This window comes from Centroberyx affinis, unplaced genomic scaffold, assembly GCF_046629955.1.
Source record: "Centroberyx affinis isolate AG114_WGS23_722 - 3 ecotype Tasmania unplaced genomic scaffold, CSIRO-AGI_Caff_v1 ptg003462l_1, whole genome shotgun sequence".
NCBI classification, from domain to species: domain Eukaryota; kingdom Metazoa; phylum Chordata; class Actinopteri; order Beryciformes; family Berycidae; genus Centroberyx; species Centroberyx affinis.
The window spans coordinates 146,579-168,175 of NW_027281426.1; the positions used below are offsets into that span (position 1 = coordinate 146,579).

Here is a 21,597-nt window from a genome sequence, read left to right on the forward strand (position 1 = left end):
CTTCACAGATTTTGAGTCCGTAACATGTAATCCTATTTCAGAGTTTATGCTCTTTTCACCAAATTTTGAGTGTCATCTGTAAAAATATTTTCAGACCTACTGTATGATATGGTGTTTTGCTTCCTGCCAAAGTGGCTGCTGAAGGAGACAGATCTTTTTTTCTCCACCTTTTCTACCATACAAATATCTCAGATGTGCATCATCCGCCTTTTCAATGCCGATTCTCAACTGGAGTGCCTTACTATGAGCCTTGAGATTTTGCTCAACACTAAGAAAATCAATTCCAAACCAAATCGTTATGTTGAATTCAATTCTGTTCAGTGAGATTACCGGCATGCTTATTCATTGTGAATACAGTCTAGGCCACATGCATCATGCAGTTCATTGTGTTGGAGACAAACGTACAGCAATGCACACAGGCAAAAATACAATAAAGATCATATTAAAGCTCAAAATTCCCTACATGAGTGCTCCAAAGGCCGTAGTCCAATAGCAGACAACAAAGGCATCTAATTACTCAATCTGCCTGAATATCCTTTATAATCTGTTCACACTCAGCAAGATTTTTTTCCACATCGTTATTATCAGCATTCAAAGTATAATTGCAGCACTATTATTCATAGAATTAGCTCTATTATCAATCCCAACAACTCAAACTTCAAAAGTGTCTCCTTTCACCAAAAATAAAGCTTGTTTGTTATATTATATTATAGGTTGGGACCAGAAATGGGTAGTGGGGCTACTGCTGAAAGCGGCATTAATAAAACATTTTAATAAACCTTGGTCCTTTCTTATTTTGGCCCGAGGCTAAAACAAAGAACAAAGAATAATGAATAAACATGAAGAATTTATTTGTACTTAGCCTTTATTTAAACCTGCAATGAGCGATGTCAGACCCTATAACCAATCCTGAAACTAATGTGTGCTATGTGGAGATTGCCTTGAGACATAATGATGTCCCAAGGTAGTCCCACAGGTAGTCCCACTGGCCAGCATTGGCATAATAACGGCATCATAACGCATAAATGTTGCAGACATACATTACAATAACATACTGGCACTGCTCCGTAGAGTAGCAGGCTATCAATAAAGTTCTTCAAACAGAAACTAAAGAGTGCCATGCAGTTATGCAGTTATACTAGGAAAATATGACACAGTATTCCCACCAGGAGCACGCTTGATTAACTCTTAATCCAGAGTGGATTTTTCATTACAAGGGCTTTAGTTTAAAGTGTTCCTCATATCCATTCTATTAAAAAGATTGATAGGAGAAGTGGGGTTTTTTTCTGTTTCACCACCAAGCTCAATTCACTCTCTGTAGAATAGACGAAGTTGCTTGAAGTGATTGTGAACTGACCCTCCCAACCCTGATTTTCAGCACCGGTGACCACACACAATAGATCATGAAAGCTAATCCCAGGAAAGCCAGCACGTCTTACGTTAAGAAGTCCAGAAACAGGAGACTGAAAACATCAGTAATACCGACCAGGTCATCAAACGACACTCTGAAAAAGGAGGTGTCGTTTTCATCCACCTGTGTAGTTTGGGATAATGCAAAAGTTTTATACGAAACAGCTTGTCAGTAACAATATGTATCGGCACAACACAGAATGTTGGTATTAACTGGAACACTTGACTTGAAGTGAACTGTGATGACTTTGACTTTATTAATTCATGTAAAAATGTTTTCAGTACACCTTACCGCAAGTGAGGTGTACTGAAAACAGCGCAAAATTTTACATGAATTAATACAGTCAAAGTCATCACAGTTCACTTCAAGTCAAGTGTTTCAGTTAATACCAACATTCTGTATCTTCTGATAATATATATTATTACTTACAAGTGTTTCATATATAACATTTGCATTATTTTGCACTGCAGTAAGGTGTACTGAAAACAGCGCAAAATTTTACATGAATTAATAAAGTCAAAGTCATCACAGTTCACTTCAAGTCAAATGTTCCAGTTAATACCAACATTCTGTATCTTCTGATGATATATATTGTTACTGACAGGTGTTTCATATACAACTTTTGCATTATTTTGCGCTGCAGTAAGGTGTACTGAAAACAGCGCAAAATTTTTCATCAAAAACACTAAAATTGAAAATCGCAAACATAAAAACGGTACATTTGTACACGTGAAACAAGACAAAGAACAAGAACAAGACAAAAATATAAAGATGAAAAAGAAATTAAAAGATCAGCAGAATGTCATATCAAGAAGTATATGTACATACAAGGTTACTAAGAATAAGTGTAGCACAGACTATATTTTAAACATGACAATGTAGCCTCTAGGGAACTTTCTTACAAAATAATTTAATATCATTCAATTTAATATCATGCCATTAACTATACATTAGATTTTTTTTCGCACTGTCTTTAGGACATAAATTCATAGTATACATTATAGTAAGCAGCATCAAACTGATTTAAATTAATGATGGGGTCTTTTAGGAGGAAAAAACCCCCATAAATTCATGTTTTTCTTTAAGTCGAATTTATTATAATGTTTACATTGGTGGTTGTTTGCCTTATGATTATCACCAGCTGGAGGTGAGCTTAGTATATCACTGAAAGTAACAAGAATCACAAATGCGCGCTCTCCCAAATTAGACACAGGTGTTAAAATTTCACCAGCCAGTTGAATTTCTGAGCTGCCACAGCCTTTTTTACGCTGTGGTTAGTAGAGCGGACAGACTCAGCAGCCACAGACAATATTTACCAGGTACGTCAGTGAGCTGCTGTTGATTCCAACCCTGATACAGACAGACTGGGCCGATACAGCGCAACGGGCTGAGCAGGCGAACTCCACAAGGCAAACCCAACCTCAGTTCATGTTTTTTCAGTTTTCTTCCGGAAACCCATATAGCCTCGGGAGAGTGATCTAACCCCCCTCTTGGCAGTGTAAACTGAGAGAAACAGAGAGTTGGTTCAAACCAAAGTGGTTATGAAAGACTTAATTGGACATCTGGCTTGCGGGCTCAGTGGCCATATTTTGCATTGATTAAAAGCAGTAAATCTATGTTAGATTGGAATCGTGTTTCCACCGCAGCCGCTGAGTGATTTAGATGTAATTGTAGGAACAGAGGTCAATGACTCATTTCCAGAGGATAGCTGCTATCTCAGAAATACCATCTTAGGAATTCTGACTGTTTTCTACTCTTTCACTTGTTTATTGTTATGGCTGTTTTTGCACTTTGTCTTGTCTTTACAGTTCTGATTCATACTACAGCCAGTTTATGACAGCTTGCACATTTGCAGTTCTAAGCAGGCCTTTCTAGCTCTTCTCACAGGAAGTGATGCGTTTTATGTGGCTGGTTTGTTTGGAATGAACAGAAGAACTGGGTAGTTAGCATGAGCATGAGAAACCTCATCAACAGAAAATCCAAGGAAAAAGTGGAGCGTCTTGAAACTCCAAATTTTGAAAGCACCTTTCTAGCTCTTTCCTGGGAAGAATCCTCTGCCACGCAGGAAGTGATGCGTTTTATGTGTCGGGTTTGTTTGGAATGAACAGAAGAAGAACTGGGTAGTTAGCATGAGCATGAGCAACTTCATCAACAGAAAATCCAAGGAAAAAGTGGAGCGTCTTGAAACTCCAAATTTTGAAAACACCCTGGGGCCGGATTCACAAAACCCTCTTAAGAAAAAAAATCTTCTCAAGTGCCATTTTTTTCTTAACTTTAGTCTTAAGACAAAAAAAAAGGAAAAAATGCTATTCTCAAAAACAGTTCTTATATATGTTCTTAACTTTCTTCTTATGTTTCTTCCTAAGAAAAAACGTAGGAATAAATGGTATTCTTGAAATGAAAGTTCTCAAATTTGTTCTTGATTTTTTTCTTAACTTTAAGACGGCCCTTCACCTGTCTTAAAACTCACCTAACATTAAGATGAACATTTATTGTAAAGCTTTATTTGGTGTAGGGCCAGGTAGGCCTCTGTCTCGTGTTTATTGAAAATAAGCTAGCAAATTTTACAGCTACCAACAGCAACCAATGTTTAAATCTTTTCATATACTTCATCAGTTGTAGATGCCCTAAATAGGTTTTTACCCAATTGTTTTATAGATGGAAGCACTTTGGGTTGCCTCCTAGCCTTGTCTCCTAGCCTCAATGGCAGTAAGCCTAAAGTTTATTAACCAGAATGAATTCAGGCCCTATTTTGAGAAGTTCTTAAGTTGGAAAATTAAAGATATTCATAAGAAATGAGACTGTTACTAAGAAAATTTTGAGGAATTGCACTTAAGAGCCTTCTTAAGAACTTCCTAAATTGTCATTTCTTAAGAGCTATCTTAAGAACACATTGGTGAACCCGGCCCAATTGTTGAGTCACTGGTATTAATGAACAACCCTATCAGTTCCCACAGATATATTATGGTCATTTTGCGCTATCGGGCTTTTAAACTTCGATTTCAGAGGGTCATGATTACAAATTTCCCCTCCATGTTAATGCGCTTTGGGTCTCGTCCAGTAACTCCGGCTGCAGGATTGCACTAAAATCACAATATGGGATGTTTCCAAGCAAATAAAAACAGCTTGAGGTGCCTTGCTTCAAGCCGCCAGTAACTTGATGCGCCTTGGAACTTAATGCTTTTGCTTTGTACATGAGCACAGAGGAAAGAAAAGACTGACCACACATCTAAAATATACTCTTTTTATACATGGAGTGTTTGGATTGTCCAGGCCATGCATTATGGATGCCATAGTGTTTTCGTAACGGTGGTATCCAACTGGACACAGGAAAACCATTAATTCTGGCTCTATAAGATTAGTCGTTATTTTAAGATAAGAATTATCCCAGTGGGGAAATTGGGCCTTTGCAGCAGCAAAGAAAAATAGAACATATATAAGAATAGAGCAAATGGGGGTATTAGAACGCAACCGACCATTACAAAACTACAGCATAAGAAAGAAAAGTACAAACTACAGTACAGTATATATATAACAGTATGTACACTGTAAAAACCCATAGTGCAATTTAGTGAAATCAACTCATTTTTATCCATTAACACAATATATATATAGATGTGTTTGTCAATTTCAACTTAAAAGTGCTAGTTATGAGCTTCATGACTTAAAATCATGAGTTCACATCTTGTGACTTAAAATCATGAGTTGAAAGAACGCCTTATAAAGCATTCACTTAACTCAACACTGTTAGTTTATTAGCCGACTTCCCAGTATGCATTGCATTCGGTTTAACTCTCCAGAAACTCTTCCTTCTTTTGGTTTGAATGAAGTTACAGATAGAGACTTGTTATGTATGTATGTCTGGTGAATCATAGGTCAATTTCTGATTAAAAAAAACAAAAAAAAACATGATAAAATCTGCTATCTATGTTATCTATGTATCTGGGAATTCACAATCAAACAATTAAGTTTCTGTCTGATACACATGGCAAATACAATCCACTACAAGTAAGTGTATTGCAGCTGCATACTATTTGCTGAACTGTGTATTAATCATGTGATAAAAGAGGAACTAACACCTAGCAAACCTTGTGAAAAAATAAGTAACACTGGATTTCAGTTCATCAATTAATGCATTCAACTTGGAAACATGAATCAGCATGACTAGACATTTGTTGATTGAACTTATTGTCTTAAGTTCACTCAGTTAGCTTTTCTACATTAGAACAACTAACTAATGATCTTTGACCTAACTTTTCAGTACTACTTCAGTCAACTCACAATTTTAAGGCAGCAAGGAAACTTATGTTTTTAAGTTTTTTTAAAATATTTTTTGCAGTGTATGCAGGGTGTGCAAAACAACAGCAGTAGCACTTACTGAGGTTAGGTGAGTTAGGTCAAAGATCATTAGTTAGTTGTTCTAATGTAGAAAAGCTAACTGAGTGAACTTAAGACAATAAGTTCAATCAACAAATGTCTAGTCATGCTGATTCCTGTTTCCAAGTTGAATGCATTAATTGATGAAGTGAAATCCAGGGTTATTTTTTCACAAGGTTTGCTAGGTTTAAGTTTGAGTTCCTCTTGTATCACATGATTAATACACAGTTCAGCAAATAGTACGCAGCTGCAATACACTTACTTGTAGTGGACTGTACTTGCCATGTGCATCAGAGAGAAGCTTACTTGATTGTGAATTCCCAGATACATAGATAAGATAGATGGTAGATTTTATCATGTTTTTTTTTTTGTTTTTTTATCAGAAATTGACCTATGATTCACCAGGCATACATACATAAGTCTCTATCCTGTAACTTCATTCAAACCAAAAGAAGGAAGAGTTTCTGGAGAGTTAAACCGAATGCAATGCATACTGGGAAGTCTGCTAATAAACTAACAGTGTTGAGTTTAGTGAATGATTTATAAGGTGTTCTTTCAACTCATGATTTTAAGTCACAAGATGTGAACTCATGATTTTAAGTCATGAAGCTCATAACTAGCACTTTTAAGTTGAAATTGACAAAACACATCTATATATATTGTGTTAATGGATAAAGATGAGTTGATTTCACTAAATTGCACTATGAGTTTTTACAGTGTAGGTGAGAAATAATTCATGTACATGCAGATGAGATTTTCCGTGGTACTGTCATCACCCTCCGGACAGTAAAATACTGTACATGTACTGTACAGTTCTGTGCTCAAATATAAGCATTGCAACATTTTTACCGTGTATTTATCTTAGAAAGTAAAAGTTTAAGTAAAAAGTTGGAAAACCCAGGATTTGAGGTCCAGTACAAGGACGTGAAGTGTTTCTGCAATGTGCATTGTTGTCCAGAAGAGGGCAAACTATTTAGTCTCACACACACAAACACACACACACTCTCTCTCTCTCTCACACACACACACACACACACACACACACGAGAGGATAAAAACAGGTCAACCTGTGTTTGGTTCAGCAGTGAGTTCAGCAGAATGTAGAATGCTTCCCACTGACACCCTGCACAAATGGGATCAGCAGAAACCCAAGGTGAACACACACACACACACACACACACACACACACACACACACACACACACACACACACACACACACGCAGATGCAAACCACACACAGGGATGGGATTTTGGGGCAAAACGTAAGACATAATGATGAAGGTTGAGTGTTTGGGCGTTTATATCAAAATGAATTTTATTGAATTCATGGTAATTCATTCAGTTTTTATGAAGCAGAGGATGTGACTTTTATTTTTAATGTGGATCACAGCTCTAAAGCTCTTCTTATTTAGATTTAGTCTTTCTGAACACATGGCCTCTTCTTTTTGGCGTTGTTTCTGACGGAAATTGAGCTAAATTACGGACATAGGAAACATAAGCCCTTAAAAATTCAGTTTTAGGGTGGATTTTCCCTTAATTCTTATTTACAGATAGGGAAAACAGTGTGAAATATTGTGCTGCACTAAAACGCTCTCAATAAGCAGCATCATTTAAAAAAAAAAAAAAAAAGAAAAAAAAAAGACATTACATTCATTTTTCTACTAATGTGGAAAATGCGCCTGGAGTCATTCAAATTGAGTATGTGGCGGAGATCAATTATTCAAGACATGTTATTAAATGAAATTGAATAATATTTATGACATTTATGAATAAATTATTGAAGACGTGATGTATCGCAGTTATTTGGCAGAGCTGTTTTTCAGGCATGCGATTCTGGCGGCGTAGCTCTCCTCTTGAAGCCGGAGCTTCTCGCTGAACTCGGCCTGGGAACGACACACACACACGCACGCACACACACACACACACACACACACACACACAGGGATAGATCAGAGAATGGCAGAGGACAATGCAGCCTTTGAGTGGAAGCATAGAAAATTCGGAAAGCAATACATCGGCGTGGATGGGATTGGTTCCACGTCGGATTTGTCATCAGTTTAGCTTCAACTTTCAACTTTCAACTCGTATGAAACGTATTTCGCAAGATTCAGCGGTGGAAGAAGTACTCAGATCGTTTACTTAAGTAAAAGTAGAAATACCACAGTATAAAAATACTCTGTTACAAGTAAAAGTCCTGCATTCAAAGTGTTACTTAAGTAAAAGTACACAAGTATTAGCATCAAAATGTACTTAAAGCAACAAAAGTAAAAGTACTCATTATGCAGAATGGCCCATTTCAGAATAATACAGTATATATTATATTATTGAATTATAATTATTGATGCATTAATGTGTAAGCATCACTTTAATGTTGCAGCTGGAAAAGGTGGGGCTGATTTCCACTACTTTATATACTGCTGGGTAGCAGGGTATCATATTTTGTATTAATAATCTGAATCTGCAAAGTAACTAGTAACTTAAGTTATCAAATAAAGGTAGTGGAGTAAAAAGTACAATATTTCCCTCTGAAATGTAGTGGAGTAGAAGAATAAAGTAGCATAAAATGGAAATACTCAAGTACCTCAAAATTGTACTTAAGCACAGTATTCGAGTAAATGTACTTAGTTACTTTCCACCTCTGGTAAGATTTCAAAAGAGCCGTTTCCTTTCTGCGTCATCGTCATTTGAGTCACTTTGCATACAAGTGTTTGTTTGAACGCTCTCTGCAGCTGGAAGCCTTCATCCTCCTGCTTTCATTTTGTTCTTCCCACAACCGTTTACTGTTTTACAAGAAAGACCTGTTCCCTGTTCCCTCTCCACACACTCCCTGTCTTTGTGACGGTAATTATTTGGCTTGCAAATATTTGACTGTTTCCCTGAAAACTCTTCAAAATCTCCAACCCCCCTATCCAGCTTTGATTTTGTTATTCTTATTCCTTTTACTGCAGCGATCCGTTTTGAGCATCGCTAATTACAGCCATGTCTCCCGACCCCTGGGGGCCCCCCGAGAGATATTCTAAATTGTGTACTACTGCCATGTTTACGGCTTCACAGCGCAGTTCCATTTATTTTCTCTGGGTCACTGTATACTTCCAAATTAAACGGTTCCAATCCACTTATGGTATTCGCCCTCCGCTGCACGGGGGCCAGTTTTTTTTTCGGGAACGTCGGCCTTATAAGGCCTGATGAGAGCCACATGCCCAGTTAGACTCCTGGGAACCTTAGAAACTCAACCCCCCCCCAACCCCCCCCAACACACACCCTCTCAGAGACAGTGTGGAGGACAGAGCGGCTTCAATTCTAATTGTTTTCCCTCGCAGCACTTTGAGATTCGCCTTGGATGAAAAGAACAAATAAAACATATCGGGGGTTTATTATTTTGAAGGGGAAAGAGAGAGGGAGAGAAAGAGAGCGAGCCGAGCCAAGGCGGAGGACTATTAAATATCGTTTACAAGGAAGAGGCAATTTGGAACAGGCACCGGCGATCTGTGTCAGGACTAAAAACAGCTCGTCCACTGAAATATCCCACAGAATGGAAGATTTACAGCATACAGTACATGCTGTGGAATTCTTTGCTTATTGGATCATACAGTCCATAGTGAACATCTGTCTTTCTGTCATCTACAGTTAAATATAGATTTAACATTAAAGATGATTGAGTTGGATTGTGCTTATGAGTCTTCATTGGCCTCAGTTTTACACCCTATTATAATCATAACAGGGTAACACTTTACAATAAGGGTCACTAAGTTAAGGGTTAACCCTACTGTTAACTAATGTGTCTGGTAATCATTTACTAATGGTGTTCATGTTAACTAAGGTATTAATTTATACATTATTTAATAGTCATTTTTATAAACTATTAAATAATATATAAATTAATACCTTAGTTAACATGAACACCATTAGTAAATTACACATTAGTTAACTGTTAATAAAGGGTTAGTTAGCATTAACACTTATTAAGCATTAACTAACACTTATTAAGCATGAACCCTTATTAAGCATTAACTAACACTTATTAAGCATTAACTAACACTTATTAAGCATGAACCCTTATTAAGCATTAACTAACACTTATTAAGCATTAACTAACCCTTATTAAGCATTAACTAACACTTATTAAGCATTAACTAACACTTATTAAGCATTAACTAACCCTTATTAAGCATTAACTAACCCTTATTAAGCATTAACTAAAACTTATTAAGCATTAACTAACCCTTATTAAGCATTAACTAACACTTATTAAGCATTAACGAACCCTTATTAAGCATTAACTAACACTTATTAAGCATTAACGAACCCTTATTAAGCATTAACTAACACTTATTAAGCATGGGCCCTTATTAAGCATTAACTAACCCTTATTAAGCATTAACTAACACTTATTAAGCATGGACCCTTATTAAGCATTAACTAACCCTTATTAAGCATTAACTAACACTTATTAAGCATGGACCCTTATTAAGCATTAACTAACACTTATTAAGCATGGACCCTTATTAAGCATTAACTAACACTTATTAAGCATTAACTAACACTTATTAAGCATTAACTAACCCTTATTAAGCATTAACTAACACTTATTAAGCATTAACTAACCCTTATTAAGCATTAACTAACACTTATTAAGCATTAACTAACCCTTATTAAGCATTAACTAACACTTATTAAGCATTAACTAACACTTATTAAGCATGGACCCTTATTAAGCATTAACTAACACTTATTAAGCATTAACTAACCCTTATTAAGCATTAACTAACACTTATTAAGCATTAACTAACCCTTATTAAGCATAAACCCTTATTAAGCATTAACTAACACTTATTAAGCATTAACTAACCCTTATTAAGCATTAACTAACCCTTATTAAGCATGAACCCTTATTAAGCATTAACTAACACTTATTAAGCATTAACTAACACTTATTAAGCATGAACCCTTATTAAGCATTAACTAACACTTATTAAGCATGAACCCTTATTAAGCATTAACTAATACTTAATCATTAACTAACACTTATTAAGCATTAACTAACCCTTAACTTAGTGACCCTTATTGTAAAGTGTTACCCATAACAGTAAAAAAAAATACCAACTGTAGCTCTCTATCCCTATACTTGTGACTGCATATATTCAAATTATTCTACTATATAATAATAGTGTCAGCCTTTATACTTTGGCAACACTTTATTTGAAGTGCAATTTAAAAGAATGGCATCAGGAACTCATTGTAAGTGTAATATAAGCATACGCAATTCTGACATTATAATCCCATCTGAAAACCCCATGCATTTTAATGCGTTTATGAATCTGCTATGACTGTGTAATGAGGTTGCTGCCTGTACAATGGCCAGAGAAAATATCCAAAGCCTCTTTAGCAAATTCGTTGAGATATGGGAAATGATTGTGTGATGATTGATGGTTATAATGATTGTAGTCGACTCATAATGTGCTTATGGTGTGCTTATGATGCCCTATGATGTGTTATAGATAGCGCAGATAGAAATAGCTGGAGCAGGTTCCACTGGGAGATAGCTGACAATCAGACCGACTGAGCGTGTGTGTGTGTGTTTGTGTGTGTGTGTGTGTGTGTGTGGGGGGGGGGGGGGTAGTGGTTTCACATTACAGGACAGTTAGTCACTTAATAAGAACCGGGCAACCGTCCCGCTGCAGCTGTTCAGGACTTTATCAAATAAGATCATTCTCTCTCTCCCATCTCTCTTTTATCTCTTTGTTTAAAGCCCTCTCTTCCTCTCAATGCATTCCTTCTCTTTCACCTAATTCTCATTTTTGCTCTCACGCTCCCTCCCTCCTTCCCTCTCTCTCTCTCTCTCTCCATCCCTCTCTCTATCTCTCCCTGTGTTATTAGATGCCGCTACAAGCTTATTAAAAGCAGGAGGAATACCAGTCATGCTTTGAAAACAACATGATCCCCCTCTAAGCGCCCGGTCCTAACCAGCTCCATGAGAGAGAGGAGAGAGAGAGAGAGAGAGAGAGAGAGAGAGAGAGAAATACAAAACATCGGTGGCTTGTGAGAACAAGTTGTGGAAAACCACTGGATATAGAGTGACATAATCCTTGTTATTCTGATTGTTTTGTGTTGCGGCATGCCATTGCCTGCGCAAAAGGGTTAGACCGATATATTTATTGGTTTTATGAAATATCAGATATCATCCAGTCATGTCATCCACCCTCTGATATGATGGAGGTTCCTCCCTGACCGCAGCTACATAGAAACAGCCTGGAAAACCTGCCATGACATTTGATTTTCTTTGCACATTTTATGCATTCACCCAGTTGTTCACTTATGTTTTTTGTAAATTAATTTTTCATTTAAAGGCAGCAATGTATCACAGACTTTCACTCCAACTGAATAGATGGGGGTGTATTACTGCCTTAAAAAGCTGCTACCCCTAAAATAATTTAATTATTCTGGATTGTTCTTTTATACCCCAACAAAAAATAATTATACGGTAAACACTGAATCCCTGAATGAATCCCTTAAATTTAAAGATATGGTAAGAATAGGTTTATTAATTAACGATCCGTTTATTAATGATCAGTTTATTTGAATGCGATCTTTAGTTGCTCGGCTGCCTTCATCTCTTCTATAGAGCAGTGATTCTCAACCTTTTTCATATCAAGGACCCCTATAGTTTAGTCCACATTAGGGCCACGGGCCCCCATTGGATGAGATTTTGTCTCTCGGACCCAAATCTGAGAATATTTTTATTGTTTGATATGATTTTGTCCAGAATTCCATGACTATCTGTATTGTAGGTAGAGAGATAACAGAGAAACTATGATCAAAATAGTCATTCTTCTACATTCTCTAATTGTGTTCACTTCTTGTAAATGAAATAATGCTGAAGTTTAACAATTCATCAATTTGCTGGGGACCCCCTGGAACCCCCTCAAGGACCCCTGGTGGTCCCCGGACCCCACGTTGAGAACCACTGCTATAGAGAACATAGTAACATACATGAAGTTACATACATATGTAGAAGCACTGCTGATACAACAATGCAATTCATTATGAAATATCAGAGTATGTGTTGTCTTACCATCACAAATAGGTTCATCTACATATATAGTATATCACCATACATCATTGTATGGCAGCAGGCCATATAAACTAATGGATGAAGAACCCGGCAGTATGTTTTCCCATCGTACGATATCATCGAAACTCATTTGCATATGATTAAAGAAAGAGGAATTACTAATATTTACTTTTTACAACTCTTTGATAGCCGGCTCCAGAAGAATGAGTCACAACAGGTAGTCTGTCTGCCAGCAGTAAATCTGCTGCCACACACTCGGGGGTGGCTTTTGACTGTTATCTACCTTTTGAGGAGCCGGTTAAGAAGGAACTGTATTTCAAAATGTGCAACTACTGAGTTGAACTCCATGCAGGAAGCAATGAGTCTGGTGCGAATAAATCTCCAGAGACCAGTAACTCCCATTTAGAACATTCAGTGAAAAACAAACTGTTTCAGACTAACAACATTCATCAGTTGGCAAATCATTTTTCTCGGTAAAAAAACGGTGTTGCTCCATTGATGTATTACACATAAGGAACTATAGGAAAATTGGTAACACTTTACAATAAGGGTACACTAAGTTAAGGGTTAGTTAATGCTTATATATAACCCCTAATTAACAGTTAACTAATGTGTAATTTACTAATGGTGTTCATGTTAACTAAGGTATTAATTTATACATTATTTAATAGTTTATAAAGATGACTATTAAATAATGTATAATTAATACCTTAGTTAACATGAACACCATCAGTAAATGATTACCAGACACATTAGCCACATAACACAACTGTTATTAAGGGTTAGTTCATGCTTAATAAGCATCTTATTAAGCATGAACTAACCCTTAATTAATGTACCCTTATTGTAAAGTGTTACCGGAAAATCTAATGTTCTATAATAATCAACAAATATAGTACAAATTAACTATTAAATATCACTACTTTTTCAATGAACACTATTTTCATTATTTCAAATATGCAAATCACAAAATATATCTCAAAATATCTTTTCTTTTAGAATGGCTCTTACAGTACAGAAGGACATTCACGCTTTATATCATCTTGTTTAGACTATTGAAACTCCCTGTACACCTTCACAAGTCAGTTTTTCCACTCAGAGGCCAGTTGCATAAAGCTAGTTTAAGACCAGTCTAAGCCTTAGACTGGTCTTAGATTCTCAGGGTGGACTAGGCTAATTAAGACTGTCTGTTACTTAAATATTACAACTGACTTATTTTGAGGTAGGAAAGATAGCCACCTTCCCCCCCTGGCTAATCTTGAATTAAGAACTTTGTTGTTATGGCAACGAGTCGGCCTAACTGTCAGAGTGGGAGGTTTAAATACTGAAGCTGTTTCATAAAAGATGGCAAATATTTGTTTTTGGAAAGAGCCTGAAGAAGAGAGCAAGTGTTTAGTGACAGAAACCAGCCATTAGAGATCTACAACAACCAAGAAGTAGTATGAACTGGTAGATATAAGTGTCTATAGCAAGTTTGACTTAAGGACATATTTAAGTCTAAGACTAGGTCTATCTTTATGCAACTGGCCCCAGGTTTAGAATTGATTTCAATGAGACTACAAAGCGACTGACTCTGACTGTTCCTCGGTCTAGACTCAAGACCTGGTTCTCAGACTCAGCGGTCACTTTGCTACCGAAGCACCTAAAAGTCTGCCAGACCTGTGGTGCGGTGGTGCAGTGTACCTGGAGGCTCCCCAGCATGTCTTTGGCCAGCTCTCCCAGCACCTCCTTCACCTCTCGGACGGAATACTCTCCAGCCTCCCCCTCCTCCTCCTCCTCCTCCTCCTCCTTCTCCTCTGCATCCCTCTCCGTCTGTTGGGCCAAATTCTGGTGCATCTCCCCTGACTCTTGCTGCTTCATCTGTGGGCAGAAGTCAGTGAAAATGTTATTTTAAAAAGATGTCAGATTTTGTACCAATCTGGGGTGTGCTTGATTTAATCCAGTGATTCTCAACCTTTTTCACATCAAGGACCCCTAATTTAGTCCACATTAGAGCCACGGACCCCCATTTGATGAGATTTTGTCTCTCGGACCCAAATCTGAGAATATTTTTATTGTTAGATATGCTTTTGTCCAGAATTCCATGACTGTCTGTATTGTAGGTAGAGAGAGAACAGGGAAACAGTCATTCTTCTACATTCTCTAACTGTGTTAACTTCTTATGAATGAAAAAACGCTGAAGTTTAACAATTCATCAATTTGCTGGGGACCCCCTGGAACTTCCTCAAGGACCCCTGGTGGTCCCCGGACCCCACATTGAGAACCACTGATTTAATCTACCAGTTACTCACACAGCCTGGTTATATTAACTACATTTCTGACTGGTGGCTGCCAAGATATTATGATCTGGTCAGTGTGATAAATTATTAGATGAAAGGACTGCCAAGATATTATTATTTGGTCAATGTGATAAATTATTAGACAGTCACCAATCATTCATTTTAGAGGGAACACTTGTCCTGAATGCCGCACTGATGTGATTTTAATTTTTTTTTTTTGCTTTGCAGTAAATAAAACCTGAGATCAAAGATGTGCTGGCCTGCTAATGTATGGTTCCATGGCCAGACAGTGCCCCCTTGTGGACAATTGAGTAATAGCAAGTAAAAGCTCACACTGATCCATCCATTTATCAGTTACTCCATTATCCATTCATACAGTACATCCATCCATGCATTGATACACATATCCTTTTACCAAAAGATTCATTCATTTACTCATCCAGCTCCCAATCAATACACAATTATACATCCATTCATCATTCATTAATTCATTCAGTAATCTGTCCATCATTTAGTAAGTGATCCATCCATCCTTTATCCATCCATCCATCCATCCGTCACCTCTTCGAGTTCCTGAATAGGAGGCGGGGCCAGATAGAGGAAGTAGAGGTCAGCTGACATGCCTTCCTCCAATGGGGCGAAAGCATCCTCACTGCTGATCACCTCAATCGTCCTCTGGAATGCAGGAAGTATAAAATGTAGTTTAAACAAACACACACTTAAACACACACATTGACACATAGTCTGGAATAGAAAGTGTGCAATATATGTATACTATACGAATCAACATTCAATATATAGTATTGTTATAAAACATAAAGTATTTAATAGGCACCAATGGACATACACATGCAATCGCAAACTCATGCACACACACACACACACACACACACACACACTAGCTGTCTGACCTCCATGCCTATCAGCAGTTCCTCTCTGGCTGTGGTGAAGAGAAGCTCATAGAGTCTGTATTTGTGAAACAGACTGCAGCCAACAGGTCACACAGGGTCAGATGAACATGTAAAAAGTAAATTTTGACAATTATTATGACACAGTATGGCCTAAAAGAGTACTAAATGACACAGTCAAATCTCAAAATAAAGACTATATCCTCACCAAAGGCCTCATAGATTGTTACCAAACACAACCTGCTAAACCTATAGTCAGTGATGTAGTGGTAAATAAAAAGGAGGGTAAAGTATGAGCTCCATGCAGCAAACAGCCACCAATACTAACAAAAATCAATTATGCTTTCAGAGAAGTATTTTTTCCCCTTAAAAGATCCTACAGTACATCAATTTGATGTACTGTACTATTTCATTTATGTCATAAAGATTTATGTCAGCCTACAGCAGTGAGTATTATTTAAAGTGAGTTTTAGCAGGTTTAAAAAAATATGAATGTATGTTTAAAAAAAAAAAAAAATTTTAATTAAGCGGTCGCCAAGCAGAGGCTCAAATACATTTTTTACAACTTTGTTATTTGGCTTTTTCCTCTTTGGTAAAGGAACCCACATTTTCTAAATCATTATTTTACATGTCCCAAAACTGATTTTGAGGGCCACTGAGCCAAAATATATACACAATATGCAAACAGCACACCTACTAGCCTACAGCGTTTTACTGAAAATGCTGTGACGGCCAAACAGTTCTCAGTGTGATATTATTTTCTCCAGAATGACTTGGTTATGTATTTTTGACCCCTCCTGTCAGCCTTCTCTGCATGGTTCCCAAATCAGAGCTTGCAAAATCCTTATCAAATTAGGCTTGGGCAATATCCAAAATGTATTATCGCGATGCGGTCCCACCAAAATATCACAATATACGGGTATATATAGTACACGATATAGAGGTATTTTGGGGTATTTTTTTTATTTCTTCTAAATTACATCAAATTTATAGGCTATTAATAATAACAATTATCCCTAAACAATGGCCATTTGGTGCAAGTTGCTCATTCCTGCTATTTCCAGGTAAACGGGCTGATTATGGAAAAGGGAACCCACTTGACATAAAATGAAAATTTTTTCACTACAGCTATGATTATTTCTGTTTTTTTACTATCCTACCACTAGTAGATTGTAGGTTTATACGTTTAAAAGTTTGCACAATTGTGATCTAAGCAACGATATTTGATGCCGCGGAAAATATTGCGATATTCACAAAATATCACAATATGCAATACCGTATCTCCTCTAATATTGGCCCGGGCCTTTATTTACCTCAACTGCAGAGGGCACCAGGCCTTTATTGGAAGCAGGCTTATATTAGAGACAGGCCTTTATTTCTAATTCCCTCTGTTTGATAAGTATATTTGCTCATATTTTAGTACGAAGCCTCCTTGTTTTCTGATCTGCTTCTGTTGGGGTTCGTTAGGTAGCCGTTTTTTTGTTACTGCAATGCATTATGATAATTACGGTAATCGACGACGGCACGCTCCAGAGACTTCCGCCGGCCGAGCCGTCTTGTGGCATACTGCCATCTTGTGGCACTTGTACGTTACTACAAACTACAGTTACATTATATAACAGGCACCAGGAGTTTACCGGTATCCACTGTTGTTTTTTGCTTTGTTTTTTTCCCCGGCCTGTATTTGGGGCCGGCCTTTATATGTTGGTGTCGACCACGGCCCCGGACATTATCGGAGACCCGGCTTTTAATTGACTACCGGCTACTATTAGAGGAAATACGGTATTATCAAATATCGGCCCAAGCCTATATGGAAGATGCTTGTTACCTGCTTCTGATGTAATCTATAAGCACTGTGGCTTGCTCTCTGTCTAGAAGTGGAGCGGCGTCGCCCTCGGAGGCCGGGTGCTGGCAGGCGGCCGCTAAGGCCTTGGCAAACTCCATCAAGTTATCGACAAACCCCATCTGTTTCTCTGGAATATGACAATAACACACACATCTGCACTTCTGTACAAATCTTATCTACACATCTGCACGTCTATACACTTTTTCTGCATCTCAGTGACACACACTTTGCTGTATTATCCTGTATTAATGCTGTAAATTCCAATTTTCTCACGCTGTCATGTAGCTCTGTTCATCTGTTCATTTATTTTCATACTGCATACAGTACTGTGCAAAAGTCTTAGGCACATGTAAAAAAAATGAAATGAAAAATTTCTAAATATAACAAAATTTACTATAAAGAGCAGTCTGACACACTAATGCAGAAAACAAATAAATAAACATCTAAGACAAAATTTTACATAAAAAATCTAGGGTGCCTAAGATTTCTGCACAGTACTGTATATTCTCATACTTTTTCATATATTTCCCTATAGTACACATTTTTCATATTGTCTCAGTATTTTCTACTACTGTTATTTTGCTATACTTTTTCTATTTGTGACTATATTTTTCTTAATATGTTGTAGAGTTGATTTTGTTGCTTCCTTTATGTTTAATACCCCCCCATTTGCTCTACATTTACACCCCACATTTATTGCAATTACCCAGTTTCTCCACCAGAATCATTTACATTTCATCTAATCTAATAAAGCACAGATTTCTAGCAGGCATACATACTGGCGTACATTGGGTACGTTGTGGTTCGTTACATCACCAAACAACTAAAAAAAAAGACTTCCTCCTGTTTCTCTGCCTGTCTTCCTCTCTCTCTCTCTCTCTCTGTTTCTCTGTCTGTCTGCCCACCTCTTATGTTATCCAGGAGCATGTGCAGTACAGCCATGGTGAAGGAGGTCTGTGTGGGGGTGAAGTCGGCCTCTTTAGCCCACCAGAAGCCACAGACGTAGTAGTCGAGCAGGGCGGCTTCCTTCATACAGGTCTGCTGGTTCTTAAAGCCCAGGATCTCCTCAAACTCCCTGGAAGTGGGAACGGACAACAGAAAACACATCTGGATGACGTATAGAAATTAACATGTAAGGTATTTAGCTAGTGCTTTTATCCAGTGAGTGAGAAGCTAGGGGTTCAAACAGGGGTGTCATTTGACTTAACTGACACACACACACACACACACACACACACACACACACACACACACACACACAAAGGTATAGCAAGTGTAGTATAGCAAGTATAGCAAGATAAAATAACACCGAACTCCACTCAAAAATCTGGTAATTTAAAGTTACTTTGCTTATGGGCAAACATACACAAGTTGTAGAACACGATTTAAGACCTTGTACAAACAATTAGGCTTCGGTCTTTGTTTCGGCATACATCCCATACACCGAGCAGCACTTATATGAATACAATTTCAACTTTTATCATTGGTTCGCCTGTTAGACCCACAATCTTCTTCCGCAAAAAATACCCCAACGAGGGCGGTAGTGCGCAGTGTGAACCAATACTAAAAGTTGGGATTTTGTTGAAATAAAGTGCTGTTTGGTGGGTCATATGTATGCCGAATTTCATAAAAGACGCTGAAGAGTTAGCGAAATCTTATCTCGTGTTCTACTATGTATGTATTTTTGCCAAAAAGCAAGGCTGCATTGAACTCGTCGATGTTTTTAAATAGAGTTTGGGTCTTGCCATACGATGGCAGCAGGAACATATCGGGGCTACTTACGACTGAACCTCATCCACAGTCTTCTCCAACAACTCGCCTATTTGTTTGTGTGTCAACGCTCTCCACTGGGGGAAGCGTTTTTCCTCTTCTTTCTTGCGAGGGAAACGACAAAAATGCTCTTGTTATCCATATTATAAGGTGAGTTGGCACAAGATAAACACGTTTTTTTGAAGGCTTTGAGAAATGCAAATAGTCATTTATTCAAACAGAATCTTTTACTTTTGGAGGCTCTTTCTTTTCACGGCTTTTCGCTCCTCCGGACATGTTGATACCTGTGGTTGACGCTCCAGTCGTTACCATGACAACAACCAACCACTTCCGCTCACAACCATGGATGTATGTAACATCACTTATAAATCAATGAATTATTGATTAATGAAGACAATTATTTATTCTAAGTGAGTTTTAAAAAAATCAAGTAGCCTAGGGGAACTTAAAAAAAAGTAGGGAAACTGTTCACACCATGGATGTATTAAACTTGCAAACTATGTAAATGAAGAATGAATCTGTAGTAAGATGAATCTGTAATGAAAATGTAGTTGATTTATGTTTTGTTTTTTTCAATTGATGCGCTCCTTTAGCAACAACATTTGGACTACTACTACTAGGCCTACTGCTGCTATTACTACTACTACTACTACTACTACTGCTACTACTACTACTACTAGCCTACTACTACTAGGCTACTACTGCTACTATTACTACTGCTACTACTGCTACTACTACTAGCCTACTGCTAGTACTACTGCTGCTATTACTACTTGTAGTAACTCACGGGAAGCATCTTTCTAACAGGGAGGAGTTTTTATTTCGCCCATGGATAGAGAAGTGGGTAGACTGGTTACAATACGGCTGCATTACTTTTCCTTCTTCTATGTACCTGAATCCCAACCGGCTAGTCTCCATGTTACAGAGCCCCCTGGTGGACTAACATTCAATAACTCAATTTCACATTACCACACTACTACTACTACTACTACTACTGCTACTACTACTAGCCTACTACTACTAGGCTACTACTACTACTGCTACTACTACTACTACTACTACTGCTACTACTACTAGCCTACTACTACTACTGCTACTACTACTACTACTACTGCTACTACTACTAGCCTACTATTACTAGGCTACTACTACTACTGCTACTACTAGCTACTACTACTGCTACTGCTGCTATTACTACTGCTACTACTACTGCTACTGCTACTGCTGCTACCACAACTACTACTACTACTACTGCTACTATTACTACTACTACTACTGCTACTACTAGCTACTACTAACGCTACTACTACTACTACTACTGCTTCTACTACTACTAGCCTACTACTACTGACAACAACAATAATAATGATGGTGATTAACTTCATGTGTACAGCATCCTTTTTAAACCCTTTTTTAACTTTCACTTTTTTTTGTTTACAAAGTGCTTTAACAATGAAAGAAAAGCAAAAAAAAAAAAGAAATCATGAAATAAATTAGGCTAAAACAAGTAGAAGAGGCATCACAAGATATAAAGATTGGAATAGTCTTTCAAAATAAGGTTTAAGAAGTGTATTTTTGGTGACCTATATCTAATAATCTATCACATTAACCAAATAATAATATCTTGTCTTGCGTCAGCAATTTAGTCTATTCATAAATGAGTTTGAGAGGCAAATGATATTAGACACAGGGACTTTGCCATAACACTTTAAGACAGTGGTTGTCAACGTGGGGTCCGGGGACCACCAGGGGTCCTTGAGGGGTTTCCAGGCGGTCCCCAGCAAATGAATGTTGTTAGTCTGAAACAGTTTGTTTTTCACTGAATGTTCTAAATGGGAGTTACCGGTCTCTGGAGATTTATTTGCACCAGACTCATTGCTTCCTGCATGGAGTTCAACTCAGTAGTTGCACATTTTGAAATACAGTTCCTTC

The 21,597-nt window shown here is 37.5% G+C and overlaps 1 protein-coding gene across 1 annotated transcript; it reads right to left on the bottom strand.

Annotated features, from left to right (window-relative positions):
- Positions 1-7,589: 7,589 nt before the first annotated feature.
- On the bottom strand, positions 7,590-19,941 carry cabcoco1 (ciliary associated calcium binding coiled-coil 1). The gene is made up of 8 exons (XM_071539485.1): positions 19,885-19,941; positions 19,678-19,769; positions 18,801-18,970; positions 17,878-18,022; positions 16,053-16,125; positions 15,703-15,816; positions 14,546-14,722; positions 7,590-7,673 (listed from the first exon to the last, which is right to left on the bottom strand). The coding sequence occupies exons 1-8, from the start codon at positions 19,939-19,941 to the stop codon at positions 7,590-7,592; spliced, it is 912 nt and encodes a 303-aa protein (XP_071395586.1).
- Between the last annotated feature and the right edge of the window lie 1,656 nt (positions 19,942-21,597).